Genomic DNA, 13077 nt, shown 5'->3' on the forward strand with positions numbered 1-13077 from the left:
TTCCAGTGACTTCCTGTTATGATTACCAAGGCCTTTTTTAAACGGGTAGGTAGGAGCATCATGGGTTTCGTGTGGGCAAATAACACCCCGAGGGTAAAGAGGGTGTTTCTGGAGCGTAGCAGGGACAGGGGAGGGCTGGCGCTGCCGAATCTGTGCGGCTTTTATTGGGCAGCCAACGTGGCGATGATCCGAAAGTGGGTAATAGAGGGAGAGGGGGCAGCGTGGAAGAGGTTGGAGATGGCATCCTGCAGGGGCACAAGCCTGAGGGCGCTGGTGACGGCACCGCTGCCACTGTCGCCGACAAGATACACCACGTGTCCGGTGGTGGCGGCGACGTTGAAGATCTGGGGGCAGTGGAGACGGCATAGGGGCGAGATGGGAGCCTCGGTGTGGTCCCCGATCCGGGAGAACCATCGGTTCGTCTCGGGAAGGATGGATGGGGGGTTTCGGAGCTGGCATCGGGCAGGGATTAGAAGAATGGGGGACCTGTTTATAGATGGGACGTTTGCGAGCCTAAGGGCGCTGGAGGAGAAGTTTGGGTTACCCCCGGGAAATGCATTCAGGTATATGCAAGTGAGGGCGTTTGTGAGGCGGCAGGTGAGAGAATTCCCGTTGCTCCCGGCACAGGGGATTCAGGACAGGGTGATTTTGGGTGTATGGGTCGGAGAGGGCACGGTTTCGGCGATCTATCAGGAGATGAAAGAAGAGGAGGAGGCCTCGGTAGAGGAGTTAAAGGGCAAGTGGGAGGAGGAGCTTGGGGAGGAGATAGATGAGGGTCTGTGGGCTGATGCCCTGAGTAGGGTTAATTCCTCTTCCTCTTGCGCCAGGCTCAGCCTAATACAATTTAAGGTTACTCACAGAGCGCATATGACAGGGGCGAGGTTGAGTAGGTTCTTTGGGGTGGAGGACAGGTGTGGGAGGTGCTCGGGAAGCCCGGCAAATCACGTCCACATGTTCTGGTCGTGCCCGGCACTGGATGGGTTCTGGAGGGGTTTCACGAGGACCATGTCCAAGGTGGTGAAAGTCCAGGTCAAGCCGAGTTGGGGGTTGGCACTATTTGGGGTAACGGACGAGCCGGGAGTGCAGGAGGCGAAAGAGGCCGGTATTCTGGCCTTTGCGTCCCTGGTAGCCCGGCGAAGGATCTTGCTATTATGGAAAGACGCGAAGCCCCCCAGTGTGGTAGCCTGGACAAATGACATGGCAGGGTTCATTAAGCTGGAGACGATAAAGTTTGCTTTGAGAGGGTCTGCGCAGGGGTTCTTCAGGCGGTGGCAACCGTTCCTCGGCTATCTCGCGGAGCGTTAGGAGGAGGTCAGCAGCAGCAGCAACCCAAGGGTGGGGGGAGAGGGGGGATCTCTTTCGAGGGGGGTATTTGGGTGGATGGGGGGGGGGGGGCTTCCCCAAGGGTACCTTTGAATGTCATATGGGGGGGGTTACTATATACGAGGGAAACCCAATGTATAAGTTTGGTATTATTTTCGATTGTTGTATTTGTGTTCTTTTTTCTTTTTGTTATGGGGGGGGGGGGGTTGTTAAAAGTTTTGTTGGAAAAATCTGAATAAACATATATTTTTTTTTAAATGTATTCTTTAAAAAAAAATTATACTGAATCCCAACTCTTTCAAGTTGCAAAACACTGTGCCCAGTGCTGAAGCAATGACTGCTTTCATCTCCAGGACCTCAGTAACATGTCCTCTATGTGACTAAAGTCTATTTTGCCTCCAGGGTGGAAGTTCCAAAGTGATGCAACCTTGGACAGTCTCAACTCCATTCTAGACAACTGCGGGGCACAGCATCAAATTTACATTTACAAATTCCAGACCCAGCGGTTTGAAAGCGGTGCATCCTGTTAGGATTCCCAGAAGCACTGCTTCTGTTTCTCCAACTCCTTCCGATGTCAGGCAGTTGAGTTCCTTCAAAAAAGACATTTCTACACAGCAGCAACTTAATGCAACAAAAATGGAATGTGCCCAAAGACAGCAGTGGCCGTGTCAACAAATGCCAGGTCAGAGTCAGAATTAAACACAATAAAAGGTGATTCACACAGAAGAACATCAGCGGTTTTCCTGGGAGACAGAGGTAGGGTGGTAATAATAATCACTTATTGTCACAAGTAGGCTTCAATGAACTTACTGTGGAAAGCCCCTAGTCGCCACATTCCGTCGCCTGTTCGGGGAGGCCAGTACGGGAATTGAACCCACGCTGCTGGCATTGTTCTGCATTACAAGCCAGCTATTTAGCCCACTGTGCTAAACCAGCCCCTAATGTCACTGTACTAGTAATCCAGATGCTTAGGCTAATGCCCAGGGGACAGCAGGTTCAAATTCTACAATGGCAGCTTGTGGAACTTAAATTCAAATAATCAATCGAGAATTAAAAAGCTAGCCTGAGTAAAGGTGGCCACAAAACCATTGCCGATTGTTGGAAAAATCTATCTGCTTTACTATTGTCCTTTAGGGAAGGAAATCTGCCATCCCCTCACCCTCTTTCAAAGAGCCAGTACAAGCTTGATGGGCCAAATTGCCTCCTTCTGCAAGACGCTGTGATTTTTGCCATGGGTGATGGGACATTGATCTAGTTTCAGCCAGAAAGGCACAAAAGTCACTCGAATAAATTATTTGAAATTATTCAAATATATTTATTTATTGGCTCAACGTGCTGTGCTGAGAAATAACAATTAACCCCACACCGCTTTACACCACATCTAAAACCCACCATGAGCTCATTTCAGACAATATGTTCACAAATGAAACAAATTCTATTCCCCACTAATGAAATCATTCTTCTGGCTGATCAATAAACAATTAAGATGGAGGAACAATCCATGGTTGAGCTTAAGCCATCTTGATCCAGCTTCCACTGGGAACCGTCCATGATGTAGCAATCTCACTCGGAAGCCTTAACAATGATCAATGTCTGGGGTGTCTGTCCGTCCTTCAGAGGAGACACGAAGCTCAGCGGAAATCAGATCTTTATTAGCAACAGAATTTTACAGGCCACCACCAGCAGGTTTGCAAGTAGTAGGGTGCTGGGTGGAGGGAGAATCCCCTGATTGGGCTTCAGGTGGGGGGGGGGGGGTTACTGGCCCCCTTTCGAGATCGCACAAAAGTTCTGGGCCCCAGCCCCCACCACCCCACTCCAGCTGCCCTTCAGATCAAGATCTCTACCCCTCTCAGCCCGCCCCCCCCAGATTATTTCACCTCCCTACCACCAGACCCCGGACTTCCCCAGGTCCTGTGCGCCCTGCAGTTTACGTCTGGAGACTGCTTGCAGTATCGACAGTGGCCTCTGCTCCCAGTGGCACTTCTGGGACTACAGAGCTGCCAGCTTATCAGACTGCCTGGCAAGCTCTCCCGAGGCAGGACTTCCATCCCAGTAAGGGATTAAATGATCCTCAGAGCGTTAAGTGGTTCTGGACAGCCGGCATTGGCAGGGATGCCTTCCCCCACCAACTTCTCTGGCGGATTGGCGGAAAGCCGCACTCTCAAGAAAAATTCTGTCTGAGTGTTACAGGAAGGCAGGATGGGGCTGGAACACCTGGAGGGGAGCCGAGGGGGTTTAAGGCGGGTTTCTGGGACGGTGCGGAGGAGGTTTTACTTTCAGGTTAATGACCTGTCATTCAGAACGGAGTGATGAAACCTGAAACATTCATTCTCTCCACAGATGCTGCCTGACCTGCTGAGTATTTTCTGCACAATGGGCAACATATTAAGAGTATCACCTCCAGGTGCACTTTCTGTTGGTCGTACTTAACGTACGGCAACATCACCCCCAATACCATCATCAAGAAGCAAAAAACCTGAACAGAAGTGTCCCCTTTGTTGATGGGGAACAGCTAATTAAAAAAACAAACAGTGCAAATAAAAGTGGATTAAAATAGATAGGTGCTTGATGGCCAGCACAGACACAGTGGGCTCTTTCTATGACTCAAAAGGAAACTTCTAGAATTTCAGAGGCCAGATGGGCAGCACAGTAGCACAGTGGTTAGTTAGCACTCTTTGTAGTGCCAGGGACCTGGGTTCGATTCCCGGCTTGGGTCACTGTCTGTGCGGAGTCTGCACAAGCTCCCCATGTCTGCGTGGGTTTCCTCCGGGTGCTCTGGTTTCCTCCCACAAGTCTCGAAAGACGTGCTTGTTAGGTGAGTTGGACATTCTGGATTCTCCCTCTGTGTACCCGAACAGGCGCCGGATTGTGGCGACTAGGGGCTTTTCACAGTAACTTCATTGCAGTGTTAATATAAGCCTACTTGTGACACTAATAAAGATTATTAGTACGTGGGTGAACAAGACTGCAGAAGAGTGCAGGCATCCAGACTAACCCCACCTTCCAAGGGCTATGTCCATCATGGACCTCTGAACGGCCACCTTGCTCAAACCCAGGAATAAAGTTGTCTAGTCTTCTTTTCACTGGACTAAATTAAGATTTTTTTTTGCCAATTCCCACCTTTCAGATGTGATTCAGTTGGAGTTATTCCCAGTTTCTTGAAGTACTGATCCGTTTCTGGATCCACCACCAGCAGCCTGGCCTCTTCCTCACTGGCTTTGATCCAAGCTACAACTTCACTATGCTTCTTCCCTTCAATATTCACACCATTCACCTGCAAAGAAGCAAGAGACAAACACATGATTCTCCCAGAGCATTTATCAGATCCCAATTCTGCGAAGAGACCAGTGGGATCATTGGTGAACTGTGAAAATGATTAGGAGGGTTTGGAAACGGTTTTGTTACCTCCACAACTCTGTCTTGGGCCCGCAGGCCAGCTTTAGCAGCGCAGGAATCTGGGTCAACCGATCGGATGTACTGCCCAGGCTTCGCTTTCTCACTGTGTAGGTTGAAGCCATAGCCATTTTGGCACTTCTTCATGCAGCACAGCCGAGGGCACAGTTCTTTGGTTTGTCCATTGAGTTCCTGCAACATAATGGAAACACAAGACATTTGTTTTTAAAGTATGTGACTCTCCTACACCTTGCTGTATCCACGGGCAGCACCCGGACACAACCAAACAACTTGCATGTATCTAGCACCTTCAATTTAGTAGCAATATCCCAGCAGCATTAGCAAACATAATCTGGCACCAATATATCACATAGAGATATTAGGACAAAGCTTTGGGCTTCAAGGAGTGCTTTAAAGGAAGAGGGAGATGTGAAGATGGTTATGGAGGGAATTCAAGAGCTTTGAGCCAAGTCGGTGGGGTGGGTGGGGAGGGGGAACGAATGCAATATTTTTAGTTTAGACAACTCTGCTTTCCAAAGATATTCCTTCGCCACGTCTTCATTGAGAGCAGCGTATTAAGAAATTAGGAACAAGAGTGGATCATTCATCCATCAAGCCTCTTTTACTATTCAATGAGATTGTGGCTGATCTGCATCTTTAACTCACCTGCCTTGGATCTGTAATGCTTAATATCTTAACTCAGCAAATGCCTATCAAACTCGACATTTTCCGTTGACCCCCCAGCTTCATTGGATTTTCTAGCGGGGAAGAGTTTTGCATTTCCACTGCCCTCGTGTGTGGAGAAGCGCTTCCTGACATCATCAGTAAATGACCTGGATAGAAGTTAAGGGTGCCTTGTTCCGAACTCCCAGTCAAATTATTTTTCTCTATCAACCCAATTATATATATTTCTATTCGTTCATGAGATGCAGGCGTCCCCGAGGCATTTAAGAGTCAACCACATTGCTGTGGATTTGGAGTCACTTCTGGGACATTCCAGGTAAGGATGGCAGAATTCATTCTCTAAAAGGACATGAGTGAACCACATGGATTTTTACAACAATCAGCAACAGTTTCATGATCATCATTAGACTTTTAATTCTGGATGTTTATTCAAATTTCACCTTCTGCAGTGGTGGGATTCGAACTCCAGTCCCCAAAGCCTCCTGGGTTCCTGGATTGCTAGTCCAGTGACAATACCATTACGCTACTGATTCCCCTTGTTTATATCGCCCCCTAATCTTCCATACTCAATGGAATCCTAACCTTGTCGATGCAGCTTATCCTCAAATATGTACTCACTGCATCCTCCTTCCATAAACTACTATTTCTTCTCTCCTGTCACCATCTTCAATATGACATTTCCTTCATTACAACTGTGACTACACGCCAAAAAGATGCCCTGCAGGAATTCACCAGGACTCCGCAGACAGCACCTTCCAAACCCATAACCGCTACCATCTAGAATGACAAGGGCAGCAGATGCATGGAACACCACCACCTGGAGGTTCCCCTCCAAGCCATCCCCATCCGGACTTGGAAATATATCGCCATCCGGTCACTGGGTCAAAATCTGCCAACTCCCTCCCTAACAATCTGTGGGAGTATCTACACCAAAGGTACTGCAGCGGTTCAAGTAAACAGTTTGCCACCACCTTCTCAAGGGCAGTTAGAGATGAGCAACAAATACTGGCCCAGCCGGTGATGCCCACGTCCCGCAAATTAATAAAAAATACCTAATTTGGCTGTAAAATGTTTTGGGACAACTGGTGATTGGGAAAGGCACTATATAAATGCACATCTTTTTCACTCACTTCCCAAAGTTCCTGCCCAGTTTGCATTTTTACAATGAGTAAGACGTCAGTATGAATTGAATAACCCAAACATATCAACCAATAAAAAGACAATGCTTCAATTAATTTCACACTTGGATCATAAGAACATAAGAACTAGGAACAGGAGTAGGCCATCTGGCCCCTCGAGCCTGCTCCGCCATTTAATGAGATCATGGCTGATCTTTGTGGACTCAGCTCCACTCTCCGGCCCGTACACCATATCCCCGAATCCCTTTATTCTTTAGAAAGGCATCTATCTTTTTCTTAAAAACGTTTAAAGAAGGAGCCTCAACTGCTTCACTGGGCAAGGAATTCCAGAGATTCACAACCCTTTGGGTGAAGAAGTTCCTCCTACACTCCGTCCTAAATCTACCTCCCCTTATTTTGAAGCTATGCCCCCTAGTTCTGCTTTCCCCGACCACTGGAAACAACCTGCCCGCATTTATCCTATCTATTCCCTTCATAATTTTATATGTCTCAATAAGATGCCCCCACATCCTTCTAAACTCCAATGAGTACAGTCCCAGTCTACTCAACCTCTCGTCATAATCTAATCCCCTCAACTCTGGGATCATCCTAGTGAATCTCCTCTGCACTCCCTCCAGTGCCAATATGTCCTTTCTCAGGTAAGGAGACCAAAACTGAACACAATACTCCAGATGCGGCCTCACCAACACCCTATACAATTGCAGCATAACCTCACTAGTCTTGACCTCCATCCCTCTAGCAATGAAAGACAAAACTCGATTAGCCTTCTTAATCACCTGTTGCACCTGCACACCAACTTTTTGCGACTCGTGCACCAGCACACCCAGGTCCCTCTGCACAGCAGCATGTTTTAACATCTTACCGTTTAAATAATAATCCATTCTGCTGTTATTCCTCCCAAAATGGATAGCCTCACACTTGGCAACATTGAATTCCATCTGCCAGACCCTAGCCCATTCACCTAACCTATCCAAATCCTTCTGCAGACTTCCGGTATCCTCTGCCCTTTTTGCTTTACCACTCATCTTAGTGTCTTCTGCAAACTTTGACACATTGCACTTGGTCCCCAACTCCAAATCGTCTATGTAAATTGTGAACAACTGCGGGCCCAACACTGATCCTTGAGGGACCCCACTAGTTACAGGTTGCCAACCAGAGAAACACCCATTTATCCCCACTCTCTGCTTTCTGTTAGTTAACCAGTCCTCTACCCATGCTACCACTTTACCCTCAATGCCATGCATCTTTAGTTTATGCAGCAACCTTTTGTGTGGCACCTTGTCAAAAGCTTTCTGGAAATCCAGATATACCACATCCATTGGCTCCCTGTTATCTACTGCACTGGTAATGGCCTCAAAAAATTCTACCAAATTAGTCAGACACGACCTACCCTTTGTGAACCCATGCTGCGTCTGCCCAATGGGACAATTTCCCTCCAGGTGCCCCGCTATTTCCTCCTTAATGATAGATTCCAGCATTTTCCCTACAACCGAAGTTAAGCTTACCGGCCTATAATTACCCGCTTTCTGCCGACCTCCTTTTGTAAACAGTGGTGTCACGTTTGCTACTTTCCAATCCTCTGGGACCACCCCAGAGTCTAGTGAATTTTGATAAATTATCACTAGTGCGTTTACAATTTCCCTAGCCATCTCTTTTAACACTCTGGGCTGCATCCCATCAGGGCCAGGAGACTTGTCTACCTTTAGCCCCATTAGCTTGCCCAATACTGCCTCCTTAGTGATTACAATCATTTCAAGGTCCTCACCTATCATATCCTTATTTCCATCAGTCACTGGCATGTTATTTGTGTCCTCCACTGTGAAGACTGACCCAAAAAAACCTGTTCAGCTCCTCAGCCATTTCCCCGTCTCCTATTATTAAATCTCCCTTCTCATCTTCCAAAGGACCAATATTTACCTTAGCCACTCTTTTTTGTCTTATATATTTGTAGAAGCTTTTACTATCTGCTTTTATGTTCTGAGCCAGTTTACTTTCATAGTCAACCATACTATTCTTTATGGCTTTTTTAGTAGCTTTCTGTTGTCCCCTAAAGACTTCCCAGTCCTCTAGTCTCCCACTAATTTTTGCCACTTTGTATGTTTTTTCCTTCAATTTGATACTCTCCCTCACCTCCTTAGATATCCACGGTCGATTTTTCCCCTTTCTACCGTTGTTCTTTTTTGTCGGTATGAACCTTTTCTGAACACTGTGAAAGATCGCTCGGAAGGTTCTCCACTGTTCCTCAACTGCTTCACCATGAAGTCTTTGCTCCCAGTCTACTTTAGCTAGTTCTTCTCTCATCCCATTGTAATCGCCTTTGTTTAAGCACAAAACACTAGTGTTTGATTTTACCTAGTCATCCTCCAACTGTATTTTAAATTCCACCATATTGTGGTCGCTCCTTCCGAGAGGAACCCGAACTATGAGATCATTAATCAATCCTGCCTCATTACACAGGACCAGATCTAGGACCGCTTGTTCCCTTGTAGGTTCCATTACATACTGTTCCAGGAAATTATCCCGGGCACATTCTATAAACTCCTCCTCAAGGCTGCCTTTACCAACCTGGTTAAACCAATCGATATGCAGATTAAAATCTCCCATGATAACCGCTGTACCATTTCTACATGCATCCGTTATTTCTTTGCTTATTGCCTGCGCTACCATCCTGTTACTATTTGGTGGCCTATAGACTACTCCTATCAGTGACCTTTTCGCCTTACTATTCCCGATTTCCACCCAAATTGATTCAACCTTGTCCTCCATAGCACCAATATCATCCCTTACTATTGCCCGGATGCCATCCTTAAACAACAAAGCTACACCACCGCCCTTACCGTCCATTCTATCCTTTCGTATAGTCTGATACCCTTGGATATTTAACTCCCAGTCGTGACCATCTTTTAACCATGTTTCAGTAATGGCCACTAAATCATAGTCATTCACGATGATTTGCGCCACCAACTTATTTACCTTATTTCGTATACTACGAGCATTCAGGTAAAGTACACTTATGCTGTTTCTTATGTCTTGGTTATGAATCCTAACACCTTGATCAGTAACTTTTCGCAATTTATTTTTCCTCTTACCCTTTCTCCTAATTTTCCTTGTCTTTGAACCCATATCTCCACATAATAACCTGTCACGTAACCTGCTGCCTTGATCTCCATTAACCATTATACTGTCCATAGCTTTACACTTCCCTTCCCCCCAACTTGCTAGTTTAATGTCCTTGTGACCAACCTAGTTATCCTATTCGCTAGAACACTGGTCCCAGAATGGTTCAGATGAAGACCGTCCCAACGGTACAGGTCCCTCCTGCCCCAGTACTGATGCCAATGCCCCATGAAATGGAATCCCTCTTTCCCGCACCACTCCTTTAGCCACGTGTTAACTTCTCTAATTTTCTCAACCCTATGCCAATTGGCACGTGGCTCGGGTAGTAATCCAGAGATTATAACCCTGGAGGACCTGCTCTTTAATTTAGTCCCTAGTGTTTGATAATCCCCAAACAGGTCCTCTTTCCTAGTCTTACCTATGTTGTTAGTCCCAACGTGGACCACAACAACTAGATCCTCCCCCTCCCTCTCCAAAATCCTTTCAAGCCGATCAGAGATGTCCCTCACCCTGGCACCGGGCAGGCAACATACCATACGGGACTCTCGATCTGGCTTACAAAGGATGCCATCAATCCCCCAATTATAGAATCCCCTACAACTACCACTTGTCTTTTTGCTCCCCCCTCTTGAATGGCTTCCTGTACCACGGTGCAGTGGTCAGTCAACGCATCCTCCCTACAGCCCTCTTCCTCATCCACACAGGGAGCAAGTACCAGGATCAGCAATCTAAAGCCTCAATCTTTGGTTAAAAAACAGTGGCTCCATTGGAATGACACCCATTCTAATTGAAAGAGACATGTACTACACACCACTGCCCAGCACTCTTCTCAACTCTTATCAATTTGTTCTCAGGCCAATATACAAGGATAATTTTTTCCAAAAGATGGTCCCTGACACTACCTTGCCTGCCAGGAACACAAACAATTTTCCGTCAACAGAAGCTTCGGTTTGGGAAAGTAAAATTGACCGAATCTTTGAACAACTTCTGTAATCAAGTGCTCAGTTAATTGAATCAAGTAAATCAACAATGATGCATAGACCAAACTAATCAATGCAAGAGAGCCCTTTGCCCTTGGATGTGTCTAATACTCTTATTTTCAAGTCATTGGCCTGGGTGACGCAGTGCCACAAGGTTGCGCACTGTCTGTATTTAATGCGGCACAGGAAGGCGTGATTAGATATAATCTCAAAACTTCACAGCAGAAGAAAAAGACCTTCCACAACCTCTCAAGTAACACCTATCTGTTGAAAATGCGGTCTGATAACAACGGCCAACCATCCAGGTTGAAAGAGAGAGCCACACTTTAAAATTACAAATACTATACAGATATAAGAAACAGGCCATACAGAACTGCAAACCTGTTCCCTCATTCAATATTAGGCTGATGATATGCCGAATGTTTAAAGGATGAGCGCTGATAATATGGATGGGAGGAGGGAAAGATGGAATGCCCAGCAAGGAGGACTGGGTCAGATTGTGTAAGGCACTCTGTCCTGGCGAATATTTATCTCTCAACCAACATGACTAAATAGCACATGCCGTTTGTGGGAGCTTGCTTGTGCCAATTGGCTGAGACATTTCCCATATTACAACAGTGACGTCTTTGTGGAACACTAAAGGACTCTGTGTTACTCTGATAATGGACTGAGCAACAAAAGGACTACAGGCAAGCTAAGCAAGATTCCATCAATTGCAGGGCACAGTAGCAGAGGGGGTACCTTCAGTTGACATTCAATAGCAACAAACACAGCATCTGTGCTGCAGATGTGTCCTAAAGTGCACTCACCTACGTACAAATCAGATAAGCCGTTTTATGGCTCCTAACCGAAATGAAAGTCGCCACAGTCCCAGAGGATCATAGGCTGCTCTCTCCCGTGTGTGAGAGAGAGGCCTGACTGGCGGTGATTTAACCCAAGGGTCACCACACCTCAGTGAGGGACAAGGTTGAAAAGGTGGGGCCCTTCAGAGAATTGAACCCGCGCTGTTGGTGTCGTTCCGCATCACGAACCAGCCAGCCAGCCAACTAAGCTAACCGACATCTGTTCCCAAGTGCATGCAGGTCTTCTCATCTGTTGGGTAAGGTACCCTCCCCTCAAAGTCAAAATGATCTGCAGCACCGCACTGACAATTCACCCCATAATGCAAACTGTGCAGTGTCAGCCTGCCAAAGAACGGCTATTGCTTTAAGAAGGTGCTCTGCAGCATAAATGCATTGTGAGGAGAGATACAGGAGAATGCTTATTGGAATCCACCTTGAAGAGCTCATACGTCATGAATATTGAAAGCAAAGCGAAAACGGTTTATAATTGTCATCTGAACTACAATATTGAATGACAGCCTTTATTTGGCGCACAGTGGTATTATTCCATGCAACAGATACTTCAGTTTTTTTCTCCCCCAAAGACAAAACCAAAAATGTCAATCAGGAATCCAGGATGTTGCAATGAGAGGCAAGTAGTAATACCGATGGAAGTAAATGATAGCAAATGCTACAATCCTTTAAAGTATCACGGTATTTATTCCACTCTACTTAAAAACTCACAACCTTGTAAATAGTTAATTGTGGTGCATAAATTTGGATCAAAAGAGTATTGGAATTGGTATGCTTCCCCCCACATTGTTTGTGGTCAAACATATTCCCCATTGGTACATCGAACACGTCGGTTTCGGTGGCAGCTAACCCAACAGGCAAATAAAGCTAAAAAAAAAATCTTCTGCGCACTATTTTAAAGTAACAGTTAGAAAATCAATCACACACATATGGGTTGATCTCTTTGTGCACCATCTGCAGTTCACAACTGCACATTATTCCACCAGCTACGTGTCCCAACACTTACAATTCTGATTGTGTACATTATGGACTCACCCAGACACATACTTGCAATGCCCAAGTTCTAAATTATCGCAAAATTCTCCATTATAATAGCTCACATTAGTTTTTTGTTTTAAAAAAGCGCATTACTCACTTGTGCCTATTTTTGACAAACTGTTCTCATGCTTGACATAATGATCCCAATTCATGATGCATGTTCATGAAAATATATATTTGTAAAGCTTACGGTAGATTTGTGATGTTATTCTTCACTGATAGATACGCTGTTCAAAAGTTGGACATTTTGCTTTCAAAGTATGAGTTACTCGAAGTCTGATGGCTTTCTCCCCCCAAATAGTGGACTTTTTGCTGTTAAAGTTTCCAAATACCAGTGAGTCTTTTATGTAGTTTTCTTCTAATTTCGGATTTTTGATTGATCACTTCAAAAGAATGAAACTCCAGAATCAATGGGCATTCTAGTGCGTGAATGAAACGGAAGTGGAGACACCGCTACATCATACAGTGCAGTATGTGGCTGAAATCACCACCAACTGGTACAGATGCAAGCTGGCAAGAAACTTTTGATTCCCTACCAGCCTGTTCATT

The 13077-nt window shown here is 45.8% G+C and overlaps 1 protein-coding gene across 1 annotated transcript in view; it reads right to left on the bottom strand.

The window, feature by feature from the left end:
- The window catches only part of LOC140393487 (Na(+)/H(+) exchange regulatory cofactor NHE-RF2-like), a 30946-nt gene extending 18266 nt beyond the window's left edge, over positions 1 to 12680 (bottom strand). The window contains exons 1-4 of the mRNA XM_072479813.1: positions 12626 to 12680; positions 11378 to 11445; positions 4729 to 4908; positions 4444 to 4597 (exon numbers count right to left, since the gene is read on the bottom strand). Coding sequence (XP_072335914.1) covers positions 4444 to 4597; positions 4729 to 4908; positions 11378 to 11445; positions 12626 to 12680 — 457 coding nt within the window. The remainder of the gene's footprint in view (positions 1 to 4443; positions 4598 to 4728; positions 4909 to 11377; positions 11446 to 12625) is intronic.
- Positions 12681 to 13077: the final 397 nt, after the last annotated feature.

The sequence above is a fragment of the Scyliorhinus torazame genome, chromosome 17 (genome assembly GCF_047496885.1).
Source record: "Scyliorhinus torazame isolate Kashiwa2021f chromosome 17, sScyTor2.1, whole genome shotgun sequence".
Taxonomy (NCBI): domain Eukaryota; kingdom Metazoa; phylum Chordata; class Chondrichthyes; order Carcharhiniformes; family Scyliorhinidae; genus Scyliorhinus; species Scyliorhinus torazame.